The sequence below is a fragment of the Somniosus microcephalus genome, chromosome 2, assembly GCF_052327205.1.
Source record: "Somniosus microcephalus isolate GS21.2 chromosome 2, FLI_Smic_1.0, whole genome shotgun sequence".
Classification (NCBI taxonomy): Eukaryota; Metazoa; Chordata; class Chondrichthyes; order Squaliformes; family Somniosidae; genus Somniosus; species Somniosus microcephalus.
The window spans coordinates 156,946,500-156,972,345 of record NC_140988.1 but is presented as its reverse complement, the minus strand read 5'-3'; the positions used below and the strand labels follow the sequence as shown (position 1 = coordinate 156,972,345).

The 25,846-nt window shown below is 44.7% G+C and overlaps 2 protein-coding genes across 3 annotated transcripts in view; one reads left to right on the top strand and one right to left on the bottom strand.

The window, feature by feature from the left end:
• The window catches only part of LOC147123052 (septin-11-like), an 88,619-nt gene that overhangs the window by 56,405 nt on the left and 6,368 nt on the right, over nt 1-25,846 (bottom strand). Inside the window, exon 1 of one of the 2 annotated variants that reach the window (XM_085964484.1) lies at nt 14,390-14,616. The exons of the other annotated variant lie outside the window; for it this stretch is intronic. Within the exon in view, the coding sequence (XP_085820610.1) occupies nt 14,390-14,416 (27 nt within the window). The 5' untranslated portion in view covers nt 14,417-14,616. Of the gene's footprint in view, nt 1-14,389; nt 14,617-25,846 lie in introns of those variants that run through there. 2 annotated transcript variants of the gene reach the window in all.
• sowahb (sosondowah ankyrin repeat domain family member B) lies at nt 21,563-25,428 on the top strand. The gene has a single exon (XM_085964450.1). It carries the CDS (start codon nt 21,936-21,938, stop codon nt 24,090-24,092), a length of 2,157 nt encoding a protein of 718 aa, XP_085820576.1. The 5' UTR covers nt 21,563-21,935; the 3' UTR covers nt 24,093-25,428.

The following is a 25,846-nucleotide window of genomic DNA, read 5'->3' as shown; positions in this document are numbered from 1 at the left end:
CATGTTTGCATACATAACTACAGCACCTACGCTTCAAAAAATAATTCATTGGTTGTAAAGCTCTTTGGGACTATTTAAATGCAAATTATTTATTTCTAACTATTCAAATTGTTGAGACAAATCTCAAAAAAAGACAACGGGCTGGATTTTGCCATTGGTGGCGGGTTGGGGCGGTCAGGTGGTCGGCGGGTCCCGCTCCCGCCTCTGATGACACGCGGGATAATTTAGCTATTTTGCCCTAATTAGGCAATTGATTCCCAGCGTGTGTGCACCCCTGGCCCAATGAGTCTCTTGGGCCTGAAACTCGCCTCTGACGACATCATTTATGCAGCTGCATTTAAGGGCTCCAAGCAGCCTTAGTTCATTTTCTGCCTCAAAACTTTTATTTGCTAATCTCCTAACTGTTTGGTCCTCCTGCAATGTCTAGTTCAAGGCCCAAGGCCTCACCCCGGTTTGATGACTCCCTCCATGCTCTGGTGAAGGGAGCCAGAGCTCAGAAGGAGGTGCTGTTTCCTTCCTCTGGGAGGAAAAAACCTCCCCAGCAGACCAAAGCGGTGTGGCTGCAACTGGCACAGGAGGTCAGTTTGAGATCAATGTGCAGCAGAACCTGGCTGCAGTGCCGAAAGAGGTTTAAAACCTTGTCCGCACAGGAAAAGTGAGTATAACATCACCATGACCCTCAATCTGCTCCCCATCTCCTCTCATCACCAGCACTCTGCATTGTCAACCTACTCCTCCACATCCCACTTTACCTTTACATCCCTGCACCCTTAACCATCCCTCTCTCTATGTACACAATCACTTAACTATTCGACTATGCAGCCCTCGCACTCCCCATCACTGTTATGCTATGACAACAACACACAGAGTGCCTTTGGTCTTGGGACCTCACTCCATCTTTGTGTCCTCTAAGCATCTATACGCTGGATTCTCTACACTCACTCCATCATTCTCACTCAAACTCCACTTGTGTCCCTCATTGCAGGAAAAGAGAGCCCACAATAAGAGGGAAAGGGCGAAGACAGGAGGAGGGCCACCCTCAATAGCCCAGCTCACCAGTACTGAGGAGGCGGCCCTAGAGATCGTGGGAGCCGAGGAGGATGTGGAAGTGGGGGGAGACAGACAGACGGGCACATCAGAGCAAGCTGGTGACAGAATAGTTTTGCATCTCTCTCGTTTACATTGCATGAGTGACTGATATGGCTTCTGATGCTCAAACAGATTGACTTGTGATCATCTGCACTATTCCATGTGCATGCTACGTTAATATCACGTCTAACTCATGCCTTTACTCCCCCACAGGACCATCAACAGCCCCCCTCCCCACTGTCCAGGAGGAAGAGCCTGAGCCAGAAGACTCCTCAGAAGAACCTGCAACCAGAGGGCGCAGCGTCAGCAGAATTCAGCGCACCCAGCACCAGCGCAGACACTCACACCTTGGTGGGACCTTCAGGAGAAGTAGTGTTGTCACCTGGTGTATCTCAACTCACAAGTGAGCATCAGCAGATGGTGGAGACAGGGACAGCAGTGGAGAGTCCTCGTCAGAGGCCGCAGGGCGCTCCCCCAGCTCTGCTCAGCTGCATGTGGACCCTGTGCCTCCGGGTCCATCCAGAAGGAGAGCGGTGACTGAACTCCAGGAACAGGTGCAGGTTTTGTCTCCAGGGTCACTGAGTGTGGAGAGGATGGAGGAGTCCATTGCTAACATGAGCAGAGCCTTTGTGGAGGCATTGGCGCATGAAAGCATCATCATGGAAAGGATGGCATCCTCCGTGGAAAGGATGGCTAAGGCCATGGAGGAGCTAAGTCACCAGAGTGTTGAAAACATGGTGATTGTTCAGAATAGAATGACATCTCTGGAGGAGCGATGGGCAGCTATTGAGCAGAGAAACCAGAGCTTCATGGATGTCCGCTGGAGTAGGAGTGCCAGTGCAGATACGGGTTGTCATGACCCCCCTGAAGTGCAGCAAGGTGCTGTCAAGTCACTTGCTAGCTCTGAAGTGGTGCTGACCCATGAGAGGGATGTTGGTGGCAGACAACAAGGAAGTGGGGGCTCCTCTCCAAGTGCTCAAACTCCCATGCCACTGCGGAGCCCTCAGTCAGAGCCCCACCAGAGTCCTCACCCAACTGAGATGGGCGTCTCATCCCCTGCACAGCCGCAGGAGGAGCAGACTGTTGGCGAGCCCTCACAGGCTCGCAACCCCAGAGGACGCCCGCCAAAGGTGTTGAGGCAGGAGCAACATGAAAGTGAGCAAGGGGCCTCCACATCTGCTGAAGCCACAGGGGAAGCACCACGTAGGAGCACGCCAAGAGGAAGATAAAGCACAAGTAGTCACAAGGGTAGTCACTTGGGTTTTCTGTTGTGTTTAATTGTTAAATGCCATCCTTTAGTCAATGTAATAAAATGAAGTGATGGCGAACTGTTGAAGTTGTGGGCGGTGTCATTTCGCAAATGGAAGTTCCACATTGAGGGCTCAGGGCGACTTGGATTTGTCAGTATGGTGGTCAGAGTGATAGGAAACTGCAGGTTCTTGTCCATTGTCTATGGGGTGGTAAGAAGGTGCAAGCCAAATGTGTTTGATTGGGCAACCTAAGCAAATCTGGCCAAGATGAGTGCATCCCGGGCAGCAGTGTGCTCGCGTACTGCTGCCGCTGGTTGATGAGCATCCGCAAGGTCTTCGTTCTTGTTCTCCTCCTCATCTGAGGAGGCCATGCGCTGAGCCACTCGTCCCTCAGGCAGCTGCAGGCCACGATGCTGTGCGATGTTGTGAAGTGCACAGCAAACCACGACGATTCTGGAGACCCTGGCTGCCGAGTACTGCAGGGCTCCACCTGATCTATCAAGGCATCTGAAGCGCATCTTCAGCAAGCCGATGGTTTGCTCAATAATGGATCTGGTCGAAATGTGGCTGGAGTTGTAGCGCTCCTCAGCTTCCTTGGATGGCCTCCTGAATGGCGTCATTAGCCACGTCTTCAGGGGATAGCCCTTGTCTCCAAGTAGCCATCCGCAAAGTTGGTTTGGCGGACTGAAGAGTGGAGGCACACTAGACTGCCGCAGGATGAATGAGTCATGGCAACTGCCAGAGTACTTGGCGCAAACATGTAAAATGTCCTTCTTGTAGTTACACACCAGCTGCACGTTGAGGGAGTGGAAGCCCTTGCGGTTGACAAAATGAGCTTGACTGTGATGGGGTGCCTTAAGGGCCACATGTGTGCAGCCAATGACGCCCTGCACCCTTGGAAAGCCTGCCATATTTGCAAATCCAACCGCACACGCGGTTATACTTGCTTGATCCTTAGAGAAGTTTATGTAATTGTGCGCCTTTGCAAAGAGGGCACTGGTAACCTGCATGATGCAAGTGTGTGCGGGCGACTGGGAGATGCCGCTGATGTCTGCTGATGATCCCTGGAATGAGCCTGAAGCAAAAAAGTTGAGCGGTGGTGACTTTTACAGCCACTGGTAAGGGGTGTCCAGCCACTCCTCTGGGCTCCAGGTGTTGGTGCAGCATTGCGCAGATATCAGTGACTACCTCTCGCGAAAGTCTCAGCCTCCTTTGGCGCTGCTGCTCAGTAATGTTGAGGAAGCTCATCCTCATCCTGTAAACCCTGTTTTGGGGGTATCTCCTGCGGCGGCGTGCTTCCCTGCGCTGGCACCTTCTGCCCTGTGCACCATCAGGTGGGTGAGCAGCAGGTTGATGCACCTGTTGCTGGTGGTGCTGCTGTTGTTCCGGGTTCTGCTGCTGCCGTGGCTGGTCTTCATCCGAATCCGAGGTCCAGGAGAAAAGGAAATAAATGGTTCCCATGCTGCTGGTATATACCTCAGTTGAGGAAGCGCTCAGTCAATGTGGGGAGAGGGTTTTCCCAGGAGGTCACAGTGGAGATGGATCTCAGCTTCACCGCTTCCAAAATCAGTAGACCTGCAAAATGTTCTCCCAGACCTGAGAAAACAAAGTTCTGCCACCTGCAACTGATCCTTGTTGAAAACTCCATTTTTATGCTGGAGCTGCAGCTGTTAGGAAGCCAGCCACTTGTGAACCCGACAGGATTAGCTGGCGTGTTTCAGGAGAGACGTGCAGCTTGCTGGAAATGTGGCAAAATTTGAAAGGCCTCTCAAAATGGGATTTGAGAGGTCGTTAAGTAGCAGTTAAGTGCCTTAAGGGCCTATCCCGCCGCTTGGAGGCGAGACCAAAACGGAGTCTGCAAGCCCACCTTTGGGAAAGTTGCGCGGAGGCGGGTTGACGGTGGGATTGGAACCCGCTGTCATTTTTTACAACTTTCCCACCTGACCCGCCTTCAAACCCGCCCCCTTAGGGCTGGTAAAATCCAGCCCAACGTGTTTGCTAGAAAAGGCAGCACTGTCCATACAAAAAGTACTTCCATGTTCTGGTGGATGACAGGAAAAGGCCATGTATCACATAGCACAGAAATGCAGAACAGACACAAATCAAACACAATTTGATTCAATGACTCGCCTACACAGAAAGGTTATACTTCCCCAATGGCTCAGCCAACAGGCCAGGATGGACCTAGGTTCAATCTTGAGCCTGTGCAGAGCTAACCAACCTCAGTTGAGGAAGCAACAGGAGCACTACAATTGGTCTCGGCGACCAACAATTAGAGATGGGTAAATCAGCCAAGGCTCCATCACTTAAAGAGTTAGGCAAATCAGCCAAGGTTCCTGCCCCTGATCATTATCCAACTGCCTAGAGCAGGGGAGTTCTCCCAGTGTCCTGGACAATACTTATCCCTCAACCAACATCACTAAAAAAAAATATTATCTAGTCATTAATCTCATTGCTGTTTTGTGGGTCCTTGGCTGCTGTGTTTCACTACATTACACCAGTGACTACACTTTAAAAGTATTTAACTGGCTGTGAAGCACCAGGGATGTCCCGTGGGCATGAAAGGCGCTCTATAAATGCAGGTACTTTCTTCCTTTCCATGGGCAGGGTCAGGAGGTTGATAAGAGCAGAGAACTAGACAATGGAATTAAATTAAATTAAAAATCCAGATGTTCTTATTTGCAATTAATTTCCAGTCAATCCACTTCTAATACTCAATCTCTCCTAAATGGGATTTTAAAGGTGGCGAAGCACTGTAGTGAGGGGTTACAGTAAGCGCTTTCTAACATTTATGATCCGAACAAGCACCCATGGGTTAAACAGAAATGTTACTGACAGACTAAGGTCAGACCTACTGTTCAGATTAGAACAGGCCTCCCTCATGTTGTCCTGCCTTCCTCCTCAATTTGTTGGTAGCAGGATTCTTTAAGAAATATTAGAAATGCATCAAAACTCAACCAGAAAATCAGTGATGAATACAGTGTATGTAGGGAGGGAATGACATTCATTTTATAATGATTCAGACAGCAGCTACAAGACAGAGTGCACAGCAATGGCCTATGTTAAACATGTACAACACTCAGCTGGTGGTACTGAAATAATGAATAGACAATGAATTGGATGAATTCCCGTATCTTAAAAAATGGCAACAGTGTGAAATGCCATAAAGGACACCAGGCGTTCAAACAGCAGTCCGAGATCAGAGGAATTTGTGGATTAGATGTGTACAAAAGCTGAAGGTAACCATTACTATCACTTCAAATATCCAGTGCAAGACTCTCCCCGCTTCTCTCCACTCCCCCAGCCAAACAAATTAGAGCATTGTGCATCTACAAAAAGCTTCACCTATTGGAGGTGGCTTTTTTTCCCCCCACAGTTAGTACGTGTTTAACCAACTCTTTGAATTGTTGCAGCCAAACTAGTGATAGAGTGGCTGCCAGCAGCAGCCTCAACTTCAGTAGCAGCATAGGAAGATAAATTAACTGGCATGCTGTCTCTGGCACTGGAGAACCTTTTCATGAAGTGGTCCTCCCCAAACCACCAGAGCCAATGCAAAAAAGTTGCAGCCAGGAGCAAAAGCCATCGCTAGTCGTCCCCAGTGCTCAGTCTGCCCACACAGGTCATTCAAGCAACTTTTTGCTATTGCCCTATACAAACTTGGCTGAAACAAAGGGCAAGGTCTGAAGACAGAAAGAAAAATGTGATAACCAATTTATGTTACAGAATGTCTTCCACAGGAAGTGATTCTGTGTAACAACTCAGTTCCCTTGCTGTTGATTCAACAGAAAGGGTTTGGTGATAATGGATAACTGCACGTGTAAAATTAGTGCATGTGCAGTCACTCAGAAGTCACGAGATGACTAAAACTACTGCAGATGTGCAAATCTCACACATGTGACTTCAGGAAAGTCTGTGGCCAAACTGCCAAAGCCAGGGGAAGGCTGAAAGCTCATCGATGGCCTGTACACACAGTCCAAGACCTCAGTCCACCTGCAACAAGATCAAAAATTGGAAGATGTGACTGAACTGCTGTCAGCAACTGCTGTTTATATTTTCTGCTCTGGAACCAAGCAGTGGGAGTCACCAAACAAATCCCATCTCAAGGAAAGTGTTTGTGCCTCCAGCAGCACTTGTATAACTTTATTTACTTCACAGGGTCAACCACTCTCGTGCTGTCAGAGACAAACCTACAAAGCAACTGAAACAACAGCAGTCTGGAGGGGACGAAGGGATTTATAAGGATGTAAACAGGGAAAATTCCCCAGTATTGGGAACTAGGACCTCTTATATTTGAAGTTCTTTCTGAACAATATAAACTTCCTATAAAAGAAACAAAGGCAAAGAAGATTCACAACAATGACTTTAAGCTCAAGGCTCATGTTGGGCTGTGGGAGACAGATCGAGGTGGCCACACCTCAGGTTGGTGTGTGGGTAGGGGCCCCACCTGTGTAGCAGTGGGCCAGAGCTTATACATCTGGGCATAGGTTGCAGGCCAGCGCCAAGGTGAAGTATGAGGCCAGACTGTGATTCTAGGAGAACGCTTCAGATCACAGCCAAAGCTCAGGAGAGGCAGAGCTGTGGGTTGGGATGAAGAGTGGAGGCTTACAGCCCTCTAGAAAAGTTGCTCTGTGTTTTCTTCTGTCTGTTCTCTCTCCTTTCTTGGTTACTCTTGGCCTCTTTGTTCCTCTTACTGTGTTCATTAGTTTAGCTCTCTCTGTTACTCACTCTCTTTTATATAGTATTTCTTTCTTCTGGTCTCCATTACCACCCCCCCCCCCCCTCTGTTTCTCTTTATTAATCTATCCTTGTGCTCCTGACACCAGAGCCAAGGGGATGAATGAGCAGGATAGCATGGAACAGGCATGTTCCTCTGTGCATATTTTCTTCACGTTAGACCAATACATGTTCAATCATAAGAAAGCCGAAACCATGGACAATGCCAAAGTACTGGGCTACGGGTGGGTGTTGTATTGCCTGCATGTATTGTTATGCTAATTATGTGATTAAGTTTATTTTAAGAGGTGTATATAGTGGGCGAGGAACTAACATACCAGCTATATACCACAGCATTCTTTTCTGATGAAATGTAATTTGGCAGTCACAAAAATAACCAATCAGAAATTACACTAGAGAACGGCTCTGGAATCCATTAGCTCCTGATGACATGGTTTCGTCTTTCTTAAATGGTTGAACATACATTGGTTTCTAGCAGCTGATAGGCCAAGTTTCCAGGATGTGATGGGACAGCAATGTGTGCTTTGATTGCTTGAAGGGACTCCACAACACTACATTCATTGACACAAGGGCCCAGAATTTGCTGTCCCGATGAAGACCAATTGGAAGCATTGGCTGTCATTCCGCCTTTGAAACTGACCGCAACTTCAGGATTTAGCGCAGGTGCAGCCTAACGTGGCAATCCTGAAGTTGCGGTCTGTCATTCACTGCTCCTCCACAGGCTGCGCTGTGGACCACCAACCACACCAACCCCACCCCACCCCCGCCCCTAGCAATCAGTGAAATCTCTCAAATCAGGGAAACTGACAAAAACTTTGGCTCTTCCTTAGTTATACCACTGTTATGTTCCCCACTAAAAGTTAGAGCCAAAGGGATTAGGTGTAACGGGGGTTTTAACAACATACTGACTGCTAAACAAAGGTGATGGGCCTGAAAAACTCATTTTAATTTTGTGCAGTGTCAAATTTGCCCATTTTAATAAAAATCAAGCCTGTTCATCTTTATTTCAGGTTTGCCTTTTCCCCATGTAAGTGCCCCAATCTTTGATTCGATCTCTCTAACATTTTTAAAAAGTTAGAATTTTACTCACTTCCTTGTTCGCTGTCTGTGAGAATTCTGCATTTTGATTGGCTGCTTAGACAGCTTGTTGATGTCACAGTAGCTCGCACTAGGGGATTCCTATTATACTACGTTGATTTGAATTACATGTCGGAAAACCTGAACTTCGATACAAAGATCGCGAGATCATTGTGCGAAGCTTACTTTGGGGCCAGCGGCGAACGCCTTTGCTTCGCCGCTGACTGCAAATTCTGGAGCACACAAGATTTTTAAGACAATAGACGGACCAACTACTTGCTCTACATCTATCATATGTGAAAAATCTAACATCTGCAGCATACTTTCTATCAACTTTTTCAGTCATTTGCTATGTCCACATTTATAATGGCAACTGCCTATGTAAACATAACGTGCTGTAATTGCATCCTCCCATCAGTAGAGGTGCTTCAGCCCCATCATTGGCAAATGGCTGTAATTACAGCATGACAAACTTATATAGGCAGTTTCCATTATAAATGTAGAAAATATAACAGAACATTAAAATAAGTACAGAACAAATTACTTTAAAATAGGGATTGAATTTCATATGTGTATCCTGGCCCAATTATCCCTCTCCAAGCTTGCTTCACCAGAAGACTACATTTGCTTTTGACTCCCTCTGTGCAATATCACAAGAGATCGACTAGTTTAAGACAGATTATCTGCCACACTCTGAGTGCAGCCAAAAAGTAGCACCTAGCGGGGATAACCTTTTCAGCCAGTTGCTGCTGTGAGGGATTGGATGGTACAGTTTGCAGGAAGCAATGTAGCTCAGGCTCCTTCAGCAGAGGGAGAAAGGGAAAAGGGCATTGCAAGTCTGGAGCTTGGGCACTCAGCTGCAAATATCTAGTAGGTTTTGGTCCGAGTAGGAATGCTGGAACAGTCCTTCAATATACTCTGTGTGATGGCTAGTTCAAACTCTTGCACTTAGTTTTAGCTCTGCTCAAACTTCACTTCCTGTCTCAAGGACTACTTGAACTCCACAAAGATTCTCAGACATAGCCTCTTGAAGCAGTGCTCTGGCCCTGGGATTCTTTTTTCCACACTACTGCTGCTGCTGCCGCCAAGTCAAAGGGGGTTAAATTGGACATGGTCGGGGATGCAAAACAGGTGGTATTGCATCGGACACCCATTATACGCCCCGCCCAATATTCAATTCCATTGACTTAGATAGAACTGAATATCGGGCATATCGTATAATGAACAGCAAAAGTGATTCGGCCTTTTTTGCATCCCCACCCCAAGTTCCATTTCACCCCCAAAGTATTTAAAATCCAGAAGACAATTTGGGAATTGGAGTGAAATGCAGTGTGTCAGCACCTTCAGTGCACGCCACCAGAAGCATGCCTAGTCATATGAGCACAGAATTTTCCTAATTGCACACAAATTCATTTATGGAATAGCTGCTCTTTGTGTACTCCAACACTGTTTTCATGCCAATCTATCCCAATGGCACATGAACCATTCCATGCTCCAATGACTCACTCATTTTCAGCCTTCAAGTTTGGTCATTCACTCGATTGGGCTTGGCCTTGATAACCCCACCATGATCACATAGCTGCTTGGCACTCACTGTCTAGGTTCACCCAAAGCACAGCTTCTTGGATAAGAACATAAGAAGTAGGAGCAGGAGTAGGCCATACGGCCCCTCGGGCCTGCTCCGCCATTCAATAGGATCATGGCTGATCCGAATCTAGACTCACGTCCACTTCCCTGCCCTCTCCCCGTAGCCCCTAATTCCCTTATCTGCTAGGAAACTGTCTATCTCCATTTTAAATGTATTTAATGTTGCAGCTTCCACAGCTCTCTGGGGCAGCAAATTCCATAGATTTACCACCCTCTGAGCCTTCTGTCATCCAAGAAACAGAGTCAAGATCTTCAGGTGAGAGGGGGGGGGGTGGTGGAGGGAGTAAGGAATAGCAATTAAAATGATTAAACCATTCAAGTGCTCCAGTCAAGATGGATTTAATTTATCGATCTTGTGAATACTGATGTAAATGACATGCTGTGCTCTCTCAAACATCGAATATAGTGGTGAGGAACTTCAGTCACCAAATGGAAGCAAAAATTATGCAACCATTACTACCCAAGATATGCTACAGACCACATTATTCTTGTCTTATTACCAAGTTGGCAAATATTTGATAAAAGTAAACGCCCCTTATTTTAAAACTTCACTTTAGCAGCACAGCTGTAAAAATATTTGTCCAACTCCTTTAAGGCTCCATGCTTTACTATAATACTGGCAGCAGCTGTAGTCAAATGAATATGTTGAAAAATATACATTTATATAACTTGAAGTTTATACATTTATATAACTTGAAGTTTATACATTTCTGTGAATTAGGCAGAGTAATATATATTCAGTTTCGGCAATGAAAGCCCTCATATTTCTCAGCAACTCCACAGCTGTTATCAATGGTAAAATATTTATACAACTCATGACCACAATGTGTGCTCTGTTCTATTAACTCTATGAATAGACTCTCATCATTCAGCGTTATCCTCTATTCAGCTCCACGGATGTTACAAACAGCTATTAATTATTATTATATGTTTCCTTTACTGAGACACTACTTCTGACAGGATAGTGTAAAAGGATGTATTATCAATTTTCTTCTCTTTTTCTCTGTTACCAAAACAAAAGTAGTTAGCATATAGTCAAGCAACACCACCAAAAACAATTTTAACAGATGGCTTTCTGTGGAATCTTGCTGTTCACAAACTGACTGTGGTGTTTGCCTACGTAACAAGTGACTGCAATTCTAAATGAATTAATTGTAGGTAAGGTGCTTTGGTCTGTCCTGGGAGCATGCCAAGGTATAAGAAAGAACTTGGATTTAAATCAGCAGAGTTAAAGTACTCCAGGGGAAAGTCCTACAATATTCCTTCAAATCTTTCTGCAGCATTTCCGCTATATATAATGGCCCTACAAAAACAGAACTATCATTAATTATGTAAAAACAAATTTTTTTTGAAAGATTATTACAGGTACAAGGGTGACATACAGAACAAATAGTCAGGGCCATGGCCACCATAGGGTATTATCTTGGAGAGTATTCCTTCTCACTTCCCTCAATTTCACCCAATACTAACTTCCCCCATCTTACACATCGTCATTTCCTCAAGCTTATCATCACATGAATTCTCATAGCCTCTAAAGGCCAATCAACAATCAGCCTCAAAGTAATCTCTATCTTTAAAGTTCACCACTGGTTCCTTGACTCTCCATCACCAGTGCTGAACCATCCAACTTCCACTTCTTCGGCATGCTTGACAGCATAAATCAATCCCTATTCTCTGGCACTGTCCAGATCCCTTTCAAAACTGCCATGTTAAAAAGCCTACCCTCGATTTCCCTATTCTCTTTAAATTAACTGTTCTCTCTGACCTCAACACATTGTTGCCACTCAAATACACACATATCTTTCCTATTATTTTTATTCATTCATGGGATGTGGGTGTCGCTGGCAAGCCCAGCATTTATTGCCCATCCCTAATTGCCCTTGAGAAGGTGGTGGTGAGCCATCTTCTTGAACCGCTGCAGTCCATGAGGTGAAGGTACTCCCACAGTGCTGTTAGGGAGGGAGTTCCAGGATTTTGACCCAGCGACGATGAAGGAACAGCGATATAATTCCAAGTCAGGATGGTGTGTGACTTGGAGGGGAGCTTGAAGGTGGTGGTGTTCCCAAGCGCCTGCTGCTCTTGTCCTTGTCCTTCCAGGTGATAGAGGTTGCAGGTTTGGGAGGTGCTGTCAAAGAGGCCTTGGCGAGTTTCTGCAGTGCATCTTGTAGATGGTACACACTGCAGCCACGGTGTGCCGGTGGTGCAGGGAGTGAATGTTTAAGGTGGTGAATGGTGTGCCAATCAAGTGGGCTACTTTGCCCTGGATAGTGTCTAACTTCTTGAGTGCTGTTGGAGCTGCATTCGTCTAGGCAAGTGGAGAGTATTCCATCACACTCCTGACTTGTCTTTGTAGATAGTGGAAAGGCTTTGGGGAGTCAGAAGGTTAGTCAAGCTGCAAAATACCCAGCCTCTGACCTGCTCTTGTAGCCACAGTATTTATGTGGTTGGTCCAGTTATTCTGAGTTCCTATTTTGAGTTCCTTTAATCTGGTTTTCAGCCCATTTGCAGTAATGAAACTGGTCAGGTCAAACTTATCAACATCCTGCACGACTTTAACCATTATTCACTATCTTTCCTCATTCTCTTCAAATGCTGTGCCACTTTCGACATGGTTCATCATTTCATTCTCTTCCACAGCACCACTCGCTCAAGGTTCGAGTCATCTGTCCTAGTGCAGTCACTGCATGTCTTCGAGCAGCGCTTCCTCCTATACCCAGTTTGTCACCTCCAGCATACCCCAGGACGCTATCCTTGGTCTGGCCCTGTTCATCATTGACACACCACTCCTCAGTGATATCATCCACAAACACAGGGACACCTTCCACATGTATGCCAATGAACATCATGAATCAACATCAACATCATGGATTCAAAGGCTACTGCCACAGTTTCTGACCATCTGGCAAATATCTCATCCTGGATAAATCAAAATTTCCTTCTGCTTAACCTTCACATAGTCAAAGCCATCCTTTTGGGCTCTTGCCAGTACCAATGTACTCCTATCCCAAACCCCCCTCTCAAGCTAAATCTGATAATACATAATCTTAGCATTATATCCAACCCTAAGCTGAGCTGTGTGCCCCACATCTGGTCCATTACCAAGGCGACATTCTTCTATCACTGTAGCATTCACCATTTGCACACTACTTATCCTCCACTGCTGCTAAAACCCTAATCCATGCTCTCATCATCTTGAGGATAAACTTTCCCAACAATATTTTTACCTGCCTCCCTCCACCTTCTTCACAAACATCAACTGAAACACAATGACCCACATCCTCTCCAGCACAAAGTCTCACGCGTGAATCACCCGTTGTCCCAAGTTCTGCTGTCCCAGCAAATAAACTTCTAAATCCTTTTACTTGTTTTCTAATCTCTCCGCAGCTACATTCCACCATATCTTAGTGATCTCTAACTCTACAGCCCTGTCTACATCATCCATTTGTCGGAGTCCAGGCTATTGCTTGTCCTGCATTCCCGCCACTCAAACTCTCTCTCTCCCCTCCATTTCCTCCTTTTTTTCCTGCTGAATTTCTGTCTTTTTACCATTAATCTTTCTGAACTGTTTCTTTTACACTGTATAAGTGCAAGCTGTTGTTGAGAATTAATTTAAAGGCCATTCATTCAATCAAGATTTCCTGCTTATGGGCTTGTATTTTACTGATGCCGCCATCGGAAACTCTGCTATTGTGGCTTTAATCGTTTTGTATGTTAACAAATATTGCATATTATCCAACTTTTAACAAGATCTCAAACAAACCCCACCCCCAAACCTACTTCCTCTCTCTTTGCCAAACTAACATGATGTTGTCATCTGCCACATGGCAAACGGGGAGAAAATTTAGACAGTTCAACCCAAGATGCAAAGAACCCTCTTTATGCACCCCAAAATATGAAAAAATCGGACTTGAAATGGATCGGTTTGTAAAATAACTAACTAATAATTTGGCATTGTAGTTTTACACTAGCCTTTAGCCTGAATTACTAGTCCACCTATCTATATGAGAAACTGCATTTTTACAATTACAAAAATAAAAAAAATAGAAAATATAGTGTTCAGTTGATGAGTCAGTGTAGGAGCTCAGCTCTTGAACACAGGCCCCTGATTACCCAACGCTTCCTCTGTCTACCCATTCACGCTGAGCTAACTGCTGGAAACAGGGGTGAGGCATCCATCCCGTCCCATCCGGTCCAACGGCGGTCTCTGCAAAAAAGCTCCTCTCTTACCAGTGCCGCGGATCTTTCACAGTTTAAATAGGAGAACATAAAAATAATCCCACATAACAGCGACGCCATTAACACGTTAACGGAAAGGAGACTAAACACGTCTTAACCTCCGCTACCTGTTTACCAATAAATGGACATTCCTGGCTGTACTAACTGAAATACTTAAGATGCTATTTTTCCAACTGAAACAATTGGTTAAACTGCAGTTTTTCTTAACCCTTTTGCCGTTGTTTTAACAGTTAACTCGTTCAAACACGCAACTGTGCAGATTAACGGTATTGCATTAACAGAAAAATAAAAGTCCAATCGCATCCTGTAGCCTCTACATTCATAAGAGAAATGTTACATTAAAAGTGGGCACTCACGGGCTTCCTTGCTACTACCGCAGCCATCCTGGGTTGATATTATTGTGGATCAGTGTGTGTGGACACTGCTCGGGTTGATATTACTGTGGATCAATGTGTGGGCGCTGCTCGTTGATAGCACTGTGGATTAGAGTGTGTGTGTGTGTGTACGCTGCTCCAGCCCGCGTGCTCCTGCCCCGGGACTTGCAGCCTCTCTGCTCGCGCAATATGGCATCCTGCACACGGGCTCCTCGCCCCCACACATATACATACCGCCCGTAGGGGTGCCGCGCAATCTATAATCATTACTTGAAATACTGTATCCGCCTCATGCAACGAGGTATCCGAGCTCAGCAATTTAGCTCATCATACCATAACAAATCCCACAGAGTACGACCCCATGAAACGCATGTGATACTGCTAATGTAACATAAAAAGAATTTACACCCCTCTCGATTACAGTGACTTACTGTGGTCCGGGAGAGGAGGCGATAAACAGATACTTATATGTCTTTCCTGGAAGTTTATTGCAAGTGGTTATTTCTGCACAGTATTTGTTCAGATTAAAAACGCGTTTTAAATAGCAGAATGTGCTACACGTCCACACAATGTGCTATTTAGACCGCATATTTGAAAATTCAAATAATCTTTGCATTGCGAATGTATGCGTTAACTTGATGTAACATACGACAATTTTTTTCATACTGCTAATATTATTTAGCACATCATATTGGGTAACAGAAAGCAAAACAAAACTGAAGATGCTAGAAATGTGAAACAAAAACATAAAATACTGGAAACCTCAACAGGTGTCAGATAGGTTAACGTTTCAGATGTAGACCCTTCATACTGAGTAACATTTGCTGATAATAGCAACTTCAGAAATTACGGATGCTGGACTCTCCCGATGTTTCAGTGAATTTATGCAGTGAGCTAACTGCGACAGTTCAATGAGGTCCTGTCTGTGCGGTTACCTGATTTCACGTGCTCGCCTCATACGGTGTCCATCCGTACACTGGAAGCCTTCCCTGACTGGCGGGCATCATCGGTTTTGATTGTATCATCGACCATACGGATCAAATTTTAATTGCACTGACATACAATTTCTGTTCAGATAAACAACTCGTATTAATGGTGCCTTCCTCAAAGGGGGGGGGGGCACTTGGAGCGTGTGTTTTAGTTTGGTGAGCATTGGGCTGACCCAGTGGGACCCCATTGATCTATTTAAAATAGTCCTGGGGCAGCAGTTGGTCTCAGCAAATAGAACCCTAATGTATCGGTGTAAACACTACCAGAAATTATCTGGCTCAAAAATGAACTATGGCAGGATTTTATGCTGTAAATAAATGTTTGCAAATATTTGATCAATGAATAAAGTTCAATTTTGAAAGAATAAATTCCTTGTGTAGGAAAGGCAAATTAGTCCAGGGTTGCTACTCCTTAATGTTGCTCTCCAAACCCCTGTGGGAACATGATCAAGTTTAGCTGCAATGCCCCCTACTGTCAAATAGCTCATCAAGGCCCACACATGAATAATTGCAACTTGGATGAGGTATTAGAAGGGACCAAGGGGGAGAAATTCAGCAGCGCCCAGGAAGGGGAGCAAACTTTTGAAAAGTTGGAAATTTAGCGCCAGGCGCTAATCAATCTCGCTGCCCGCTAAATTCAGTCTCCGCGCTCAAAGAATGCAGGGGAGCGCTAAATCAAGTGCTAATGGCGTAGGTGAGTGGCGTTAGGCTCCAAGAGATAACGAATATGAGGTGTGTAATCGGAAGTGAGCATTGGTGCAGGCACCTTCCAGCCATTAAATGAGAGGGTTACTGGAGTCTGCACACCAACCCCCAATGATTCGGGGAGTGCAGAACGGCGATATGCTGTGAGATGAAATGGAAAGTGCTTTGAAGACCCGCAACAGCTAAGAAGACTAAGCAGCCTTTATTTGGCTGCAGATACATCCTGTGCTCTCGGCCACTCATAACTGACCTTTGGAATGGAAGTTCCTTGACAGCTGGGGCGCATCCCTTTAAGTATCGCCCCACCAGCCGGCAGGTTCACGCCTCCGCTCCCTGGTGCTGTCAGCGCGAGGCGGTAAGGCAGGGGCGTTACTGAAGTTTGGAGATCAGGCGCCCAGCGAGCGTTGCACACTCGCTGATGTCACGATCTGCATGACGAAAGGGACCGAGGCACTAACTGTTACCGCCGGTGCTACGGGGCCGACGAATTTGCTATGCAGCGCAGGATTCGCCCCTCCGCAGCGCTACTGCCTGAGCGCCTCCGCCAGGCGCTAACTGGGGGCACTAGCCTACTGAATTTCATCCCCCTAGTGTCCATAGCACTACATGAAAGTCAGCAATCCGCATCTTCAGGAAGGGAAGGGAGAACAGTGACAAAAAATGCTATCAAAAACATACAAAAGTATAATTTTTACATACTTAAATTACTGTTCATAAAAGGTGCAGATGACTAAAGACACAATCCTAGTAATCCCAAGTGTCAGATTTGGCTCAGTGGTATCCTTCTTGTTTTTGATAGAAGGTCATGGGTGCAAGACCTCCTCCAGAGCCTTTTTAAAAAATTCGTTCCTGAGATGTGGGCATCACTGGCAAGGCCAGCATTTACTGCCCATCCCTAGTTGCCCTTGAGAAGGTGGTGGTGAGCCGCCTTCTTGAACCGCCTTCTTGAACCGCTGCAGTCCCTGTGGTGAAGTTACTCACACAGTGCTGTTAGGGAGGGAGTTCCAGGATTTTGACCCAGCGATGATGAAGGAATGACGATATACTTCCAAGTCAGGATGGTGTGTAACTTGGAGGGTAGCTTGGAGGCGGTGATGCACCCATGCGCTTGCTGCCCTTGTCCTTCTAGGTGGTAGAGTTCGCAGGTTTGGGAGGTGCTGCTGAAGAAGCCTTGGCGAGTTGCTGCAGTGCATCTTGTAGATGGTACACACTGTAGCCACGGTAGGCTGGTGGTAGAGGGAGTGAATGTTTAAGGTGGTGGATGGGGTGCCAATCAAGTGGGCTGCTTTGTCTTGGATGGTGTCGAGCTTCTTGAGTGTTGTTGGAGCTGCACTCATCCAGACAAGTGGAGAGTATTCCATCACACTCCTGACCTGTGCCTTGGCTTTGGGGAGTCAGGAGGTGAGTCACTCGCCACAGAATACCCAGCCTCTGACCTGCTTTTGTAGGTACAGTATTTATGTGGCTGGTTCAGTTAAGTTTCTGGTCAATGGTGAGCCCCAGGATATTGATGGCGGGGGATTCGGCGATGGTAATGCTGTTGAATGTCAAGGGGCGGTGGTTAGTCTCTCGCTTGTTGGAGATAGCCATTGCCTGGCACTTGTGTGACGCGAATGTTACCTGCCACTTATCAGCTCAAGCCTGAATGTCATCCAGGTCCTGCTGCATGTGGGTATGGACTGCTTCATTATCTGAATGGCACTGAACACTGTGCAGTCATCAGCGAACATCCCCACTTCTGACCTTATGATGGAGGGAAGGTCATTGATAAAGTAGCTGAAGATGGTTGGGCCTAGGAAACTGCCCTGAGGAACTCCTGGGGCTGTGATAATTGACCTCCAACCATCACAACCATCTTTCTTTAATAGTGATGTATGTTGGCCAGGACACCAGGAGAACCTCCCTGCTCTTCTTCAAAAAGTTCCATAGAATCTTTCACATCCACCTGCGAAAGCAACTGGAGCCTTGCTTTAATGTCTCAGCTGAAAGAGTTAATTGGCTGTGAAGTGTTATGGGACGTCCTGAGATCATGCAAGGAGCTATACAAATTAAAGTTCTTTCTCTAATCGTAATTTGTATGGAACAAAAATAATCAACATTTATTTTTCAAGTAACAGAGGTATATAATGTTTGGCTTAATGCTTTATTACATTCAGACTGTTCCTGTGCCACTGACAGAAAACAGGTCCCAAGTTTAGGGTACCATCTGAGTTAATGTGTAATCTTTGCAGATAAATCCTAGCACTAATCTACTAAATTGAGAGAGATTTCTCTCCTACCCTTATGTTCAGGGCTATCAATAATGCAGCAGTTGGTTTCAATTTTGCACCCATTTCACTTTGTTTATGTAAGCTTATTTCATAATCTGGATGTTTTATGTGTGCAAGACGGAGAACTCAAGAAATATCATATCTAAGAAAGATCATTTATTTTTATTGAAGTGCACAAATAACCTATGACATTGAAACTCACATCTAAGAAGTTAGAAATGCCAGCATGAAATTGAGCAGAAAATGGGGAAAGGCATCAAAAATAAAAGTGACTTAAATATTAGGGCAATTATGACAGCTGTCCACGTTTAATCCAGTTTATGCATAGCAGGTGTATTCTGCTGAAAATTGGTTTTACGGTCTCACATTTGTGGCACTTTTTAAAAGTTGTTTATTTTTTAAAAAGATAATCTTAGCATTGATTTCGTTACAAAGATTTGCTGCAATCCCAAATATCAATAGATTCAAAATATTAATAGGTCAAAGATGGAGGCTATGGTTTTTACCCAGTGTGCATCTGTCCAATTAGAGATTTTGCATATTATGCATCTGTAGCATCACATCACTCAAAGGCATCACACTACAAAGGCTTCACACGTGCTATGGGCAAAAAAAAGAATGATTGGCTTAAATAACCATGCTGATACTCTTGGATGAGGTAGGAAACGGTACCGAATCAATCAATGAACCAATCAAATCACTCAAAAAAATTGCACTTTTTTTCAGTGGCTGTGTATCTATCTAACCTAATGCACTATGTATAGCTAGCTAAGAATTAAATTTATGTTATTAAATACAGTACATTGAAAATTACATTTTTTTTTAAATCACATTACCTATAAATCCATTATAGGTTAGAATTCCCTGCACTAACTTTCCCATGCATAGGCTTGCCATTCTCTCTAGGGCCTCCATTCCAGAGCTAGCAGTTTCCACCTATATCTTTGTACCTACTATGTTACAGGTGCCATGTATGTGCAAGCTCGGTGACGTCGCTTCTTTGCTTGTGGGGGGGGGGGGGGGGGTGGGCAGGGAGTGCTGTGCACAAATCAATGCCCTTCACTGCTGCTTTCTACATGTACAACTCAGACTCACGGACGTCCCTAGCCTGACTTGAGTCAAATTTCAAAAAGACAACTTGTTGTGCTTTATTTATAGTTGCTTGGCAACGAACCACTTTTTTAGAGGAATGGAATCTTCTGAGTTTTAGAAACCTCGTAGCTCCTAGGCTACACTAACGATTGTTTGTCTAAAAGTTTCCGGCACAAAGTGGTATAGCCCTTGAGATATTAGGCTGCTAACAAAAAAGCAGGTCACCACCATTGCTCCACAAAATTATTCATCAGCAGCTAGAAGTGTTTAAGCAGCTCAGACATTTACCTGGACTCAAGCTGTCCTTGCTCACTAAAACAAATAATCTATCGAACTGGGTGTCAGAATCAGATTAAAAATCATAATTAGAATTGAAACTGACTGGATACAAAATGATGACTGCAACACAAATTAAAAGTAATTATTACATAGCAAGAGTATGACTAAATGATGGTTTGGAAATACAATTTAAGCAATGGTGAAATACAATAACAGAAAAGGAATTTGCATTACATAATGTAGTAAACAGTGAGGAGGATAGTAAGACTTCAAGAGGACATAAACAGACTGATGAAATGGGCAGACACGTGGCAGATGAAATTTAACACAGAGAAGTGTGAAGTGATTCATTCTGGTAAGAAGAATTAGGAGAGGCAATATTTTAAATATGGTACAATTTTAAAGGGAGTGCAGGAACAGAGAGACCTGTGACTATCTTTGAAGGGAGCAGGACAAGTTGAAAAGGCTGTTAAAAAGTCATACGGGATCCTTGGCTTTATAAAATAGAAGCATAAAGTACAAAAGCAAGGAAGTTACGCTAAATCTTTATAAAACACTGGTTAGGATCCAACTGGAGTATTGTGGCCAATTCTGGGTGCCACACTTTAGGAATGATGTCAAGGCCTTAGACAGGATGCAGAGGAGAATTACTTGTATGATACCAGGGATGAAAGGCTTCAGTTATGTGGAGAGACTAGAGAAACTGGGGTTATTCTCCTTAGAGCAGAGAAGGTTAAGGGGAGATTTGATAGTGTTCAAAATCACGAAGGGTTTTGATAGAGTAAATAAGGAGAAACGGTTTCCAATGGCAGAAATGTTGGTAATCAGAGGACACAGATTTAAGGCAAAGAAACCAGAGGCGACCTGAGGAAACATTTTTTTATGCAGTGAGTTGTTATGATCTGGAATGCAATGCCTGAAAGAGTGCTGGAAGCTGATTCAATATTAACTTTCAAAAGGGAATTGGATAAATACTTGAAGGAGAAAAATGGGGAAAGAGAAGGGGAATGGGACTAATTGGATGGCTCTTTCAAAGAGCAGGCACAGACATTATGTGCCAAATGGCCTACTTCTGTGCTGTATCATTCTGTGATTCTGAATATGGTAGTGGTTGTTATTGGACTAGTAATTCTGAGGCTTGACCTAATAGTCCAGATGAATATGAGTTCAAATGTTCAAATCTTACTTTTGAACTACTAAAAAAATAACACTGGAAATGAAAAGCTGGTGTCAGTAAAAGTGACAATGAAGCTGTCAGATTGTAGTAGAAACCCAACTGGTTCACGAATACCTGCAGTCCTTACCTGATCTGACTTGTATGCAACTACCCACACCTTAACTGCCCTCTAAAGTGGCCCAGCAACCCACTCAGTTGTAATTAGGGATGGACAATAAATGAGTTTTACTAGCAACGCCTACATCCCGAGAATGAATATATAACAAGATCTAGAGTTAACGTTGGGAATTGTAACTTGAGACCTCCTGTCGCTGAAGCACCAAGCCCGAAGGTATTGGCCGGTAACTGGTCTGCTGTCTTTTATCCGTCCCATTCTCGGACAATCAGCCTGTTGGCCTCCACAGCCAATTGAACACATTTTTTAACCTTTCTCTTACATGTTTGCTTACATGTCACCTGCGTTTTCTATCTGGGCGGAGTGCACGGCAATTACCTCCCCTCCGCTCTCGGGATACCTTTGTCCTCTTTTTATAAACCCAAAAAAAACCCTTAAACAAATAAACCCTTTAAATAAACCCGATTAATCAAATTAAAATTTGGCCTCTTAAATCGATTACGCACTCCAGTCCCCGCGGCGCCCACCGGTCACGAAAGAGCTCGAGCTCGCCGGCGGACACCGCGTGCTCCATCTCCAGGGCCACCCGGCCGCGGAAGAGAGGGAGGCAATCCGGCCGGACAACCCCCTCGGGATACCTTTGTACTTGACATGACTTTTCGGACCCACCTTTTGCAGGTGGGGCTGCCTCACGCGCTGTTTCTAATCTCCGGAATGCCCACCCAGGCTCGCGTTGATTGCCATCGGAATTGACCAATGAAATGCAGCGACGGGACGTCGATCAGAGCTGGGAGCCAATGGGCGGTGCGGAGGGGCGGGAGCTGCGGGCAGGTGTGTGAGGGGAGTGGCGGCTCCGAGCGCCAGTTCAGGGTCCGGGAGCCAGGGCAGCATTTTTCGAGCGATGGCTGAAACTTTCAGTCAAGAAGCCGTTTTGGATTTTCTGTTGAGTCACCGTGGAAAGGCGAGGAATGCGGATCTGATCGCTCATTTCAGGCGCTTCCTGAGGGACCCTGAGAGGCAAGTGCAGACCCGTGAACAGTTCAAGAAGTTTGTCAACTCGCTAGCGGTGGTGAGGGAAGAGGATGGGGTCAAGTATATCTTACTGAGGAAAAGATACATAGAATTCATCCCCGAAGAGTCTCCCATTTCAAGCGATGTAGTGCTCGGCCGTCCAAATAAAGGAGAGAAGGCGAGGCAAAGGGCAGGTAAATGCAAGCAGCCTGTGGTTGACAGACAGGTTCCGGGGGCAGAGAGTAAGCCCGGGGCTGAGGCAAGGCGTCAAGAGCCAGGACTACTGAAAGTGAGCACAACTCACCGTCGCCCCAGAGGTCAGGAGAAAGCTGCGCCTCGGGATTATTCAGAACTTTCCGCAGATGTTGTGCAGGCGCCAAAGGGATCGCCGAAGGAATCGCCAACCCTATTGCAAGGTGGAAACTGCGCCGGTGGAGCGAATCGCAGCTCCTTGTTGCCCGAACGTTGTCGCTCACAGCTTGACCCAGTCAGGGAAGATGGCAAAAGAGCCAATGTGGATCAACCCGTTCGGCAGAGGGATTGTATTGGAGTTACCAACAAAGGTGAAGCTTCAGTTATTTGTAAGTCAACAGCGCAAAGGTCTAGAAATCTTAAAAACAAAGATAGAAGTTCTGTAGTCACAAGTTTTTGCACTGAAGACACCGTGAGATTGTTTAATGGCGATACCAATCGCAGCAGGAATTCCAGTCAGCAGGTTTTATCTCATTCCACAGCCTCGCCCAACCTTTCTCGTGTGGTCCCTCCTCGTTCTGTTGCTAAGTGTACAGGGAAGGGAGTACCTGCCCATGAATCGCCTCCAAACTACAATGCTGAGATCATTTCTGATGAACCTGCCACTAAAAACATACAGTATAAACTTGACCAAAATCCCCTCGAGAATGTTGTGGAGGAGTCAAACAAAGTTTTTCAGAGAGTAGAGAGGCAGGGCATTACATCTCCTACTCAGGAGAACAAAATGATCAACCACTGTAAGAACCTTTCATCTCCAAAGAAACATGGAAGTGATGACAAAGTACTGAGAATGTTGCCAGGGTTACTAACTGGTAGTGACACTGAAGTGCTTGTAAATTCGGCAGTATGCACAGAAGAATGCATTCAAAAGAACCCGAGAAAGCTGTCACAGTTTTGTAAGCCATCTGCTGGACGTGGGCAGCTAATGGACAATAGTCGGCACTCTGAAGGGCAAAGTATATTGCCCAAAAGACACAAACCTTCTCTTAAAAAGATGGTTAAGAGCAATGGACTTCCTCACAAAATGTCAACAGTTCCACTAGTCAATAACCAGTCAACTACTCCGAAAATGGTTGATAGAGATGTATCTCTGCACGTAAGTGATCGGCCACCATGTTTAGCCCAGACAGAGAGCCACAGTGAAGAGGATCCATTAAAAATTGGGGGCGTATCTGAAAAATCTTCATTGGTACCACTTGATTCTAAAGAGCATGAATGGATAGTGAAAACAGCTGTTGGCATGTTTGAACAGGCTTATGTCTTATTCCGCAAAGACCCTAACTTTGCTTTGAAAAAGGATTTTATTTCTGGCTATACAGTACTTCACTGGATAGCAAAACATGGTAACCATCGTGCACTCTCTGGATTTATTGGTGGTGCAAGTAAAAATAAAGTTGAACTAAATGTAGACATTAAATCTACCTGTGGGTACACTCCTCTGCACATTGCTGCTATACATGGACAGTTGAAAATCATTCAATCCTTAGTGAAGAAATATCGAGCAAATGTTAATTTAAGGGACCACAGTGGCAAGAAACCTTGGCAGTACCTGAACAGTGAAGCTCCTCAGGATGTGTGCCAGATGTTGGGTGCTCCTGAACATAAACATGCAATGCATTCTCAGAACAGCAGCACATTGCCAGCAAAGGACATCAACAGGCAAGAATCGTCTCCGGCCATAAGCAGAAAAACATCATTCACTGCTCTTCTCAAATCCCCACGAGTTCTGCAAAAATTCATGCACTCGGACTCTGATCGCTTTCATGCAATAATTGAGGAAGATGAAGAAGACTGAAATACAACCTAATATCTTTATAATTCATATCAGAAATGAGAATCTAGCTCCTGGTTATGTACTGTATTTAACACACTCCTGTTCAATATGTGATTGCGCTTTAGCAAATTAATTTATATATTTTTAATTGATACACTATAGGAAACCTGTTCAGTTTTGATATATGTATAACAGTTGGGTCTGAATATATTACTAAGCTGTATCTCAAGGTAAGAGTTCAGAATATGCCATCAATCACAGTAATGAAGATTGAGTGTTTTCTGAATGCCTGATGAAACTTGAAATTGTATTTAAAGGTACAAAAGTTCTATTAATTTATTTTTATCTATGCCAAGTTTCCCCATTTTTCAAACCATCTCTGCTGACGGTGTGCTTGGTTCATGCTGGGGTGCAGTTGCACGGGTGCTGCCCATCCTCTAGTAGTTCACCAAGTCCTCCTTCATGTGAAACCCTTGGCAGTAAATGTCAATAGACTGTTCTCTTCCAAAATATGTGCATTTTACAGCAGGGGTCACTTGATAGTGATCAGGAGAAGGAATAGGGGCTGAATTTTCTTTCCCCTTCCTTAGTTCAAGGGTCTACTATTTTCACTTTAAGGATCTATAAGCTCAGTCAACCCAACTGTTACTTTATATGTAAGTTGTGGCTGTTAAGTTATTTCTCTAGTTTTGAACACTGATAACTGTGTAGTCTGTCCATATCTGTTATGACCAGGGCCACTACAATCTGCCAAAATAGCCTTACTCTGCTCCTGATGTTCTCCTTACCATCTCTCCCAGCTCCTATCTGATGCTGTTATTTGGGTATCATCAAACTCTGCAGCATGCAGCAGATGGGAATCCCAGATCTAGTGACACGTTGTGAGATCAGGAATTCCTGCTTGCCGTGCTGAGCAAAGTTCAATCCGCTAGAGCCAGGAGTGGGAGAGAGGGACACATTGAGGAAGTAAACTGAGGAAGGAAGACGAGAAGGCCAGTGTAAACTGAGGAGTGAAGGGGAGAAGTCCCATGAACTGGGAAGGAGGAAAGAACTGATAATCAATCAGATTGAATAATGGAGATTACTCATTCACATCCACAATTGCCTGCAATTTTCTCCATAAAACTTTAGGCATCCAGTGGTTCTGGTCATGACTACGTTTAGAAGTTGATGCTGGTAGTTATTGGATATGAAGTTCAACTGGGTACACCAGCACTGTGACTACACTTCTCGAGTATATCTGGTCCTATGATGTAAAGGGCCAATAATACAGAATATTTTTTTTCAGTCCTTCTGTGATCAACTCATAGTTCCAAAAACTGCAGACAAGGCAATAAAGTTTTAAAATAAGATATAAGTACTAGTGCATCTCGAGTGGCATTGAACACTGATTGTATAATTTGGGTTCTTTCCTCTGTCATGCTACTGCTGTGAGGCAGCGCAATGCCAAAGTCAAGGCAGTATCTCGGTGTCTGTGTCTCATTTTTAAACAAGAGACTGAGTCCGAGATTTAGTTAGCAGATAAAAAGAATTTCAACATAAAGTGTAAATCTAATGCAGCAGAACAGCAACAGAAAATCACTTTAAAGAAAAACTGTCCCTTTTTTGAAAAGAAAATTCTTAGGAGGGGGTAATTATTTCGTAAATTTAAGTTTCTGAAAACTGTTGGTAATTTATTTCATTTAAATATATTTTTAACAAAAAATACAATATGACTTCAAGTCCATTCATTTCTAAACAGGGAAGAGAATGGTTTATGAATTAGTGATTCTGTA

Bases quoted from the DNA above. Each gene is read 5' to 3' on its own strand.
- sowahb (XM_085964450.1), top strand. From the start codon at position 21,936: ATGGCTGAAACTTTCAGTCAAGAAGCCGTTTTGGATTTTCTGTTGAGT.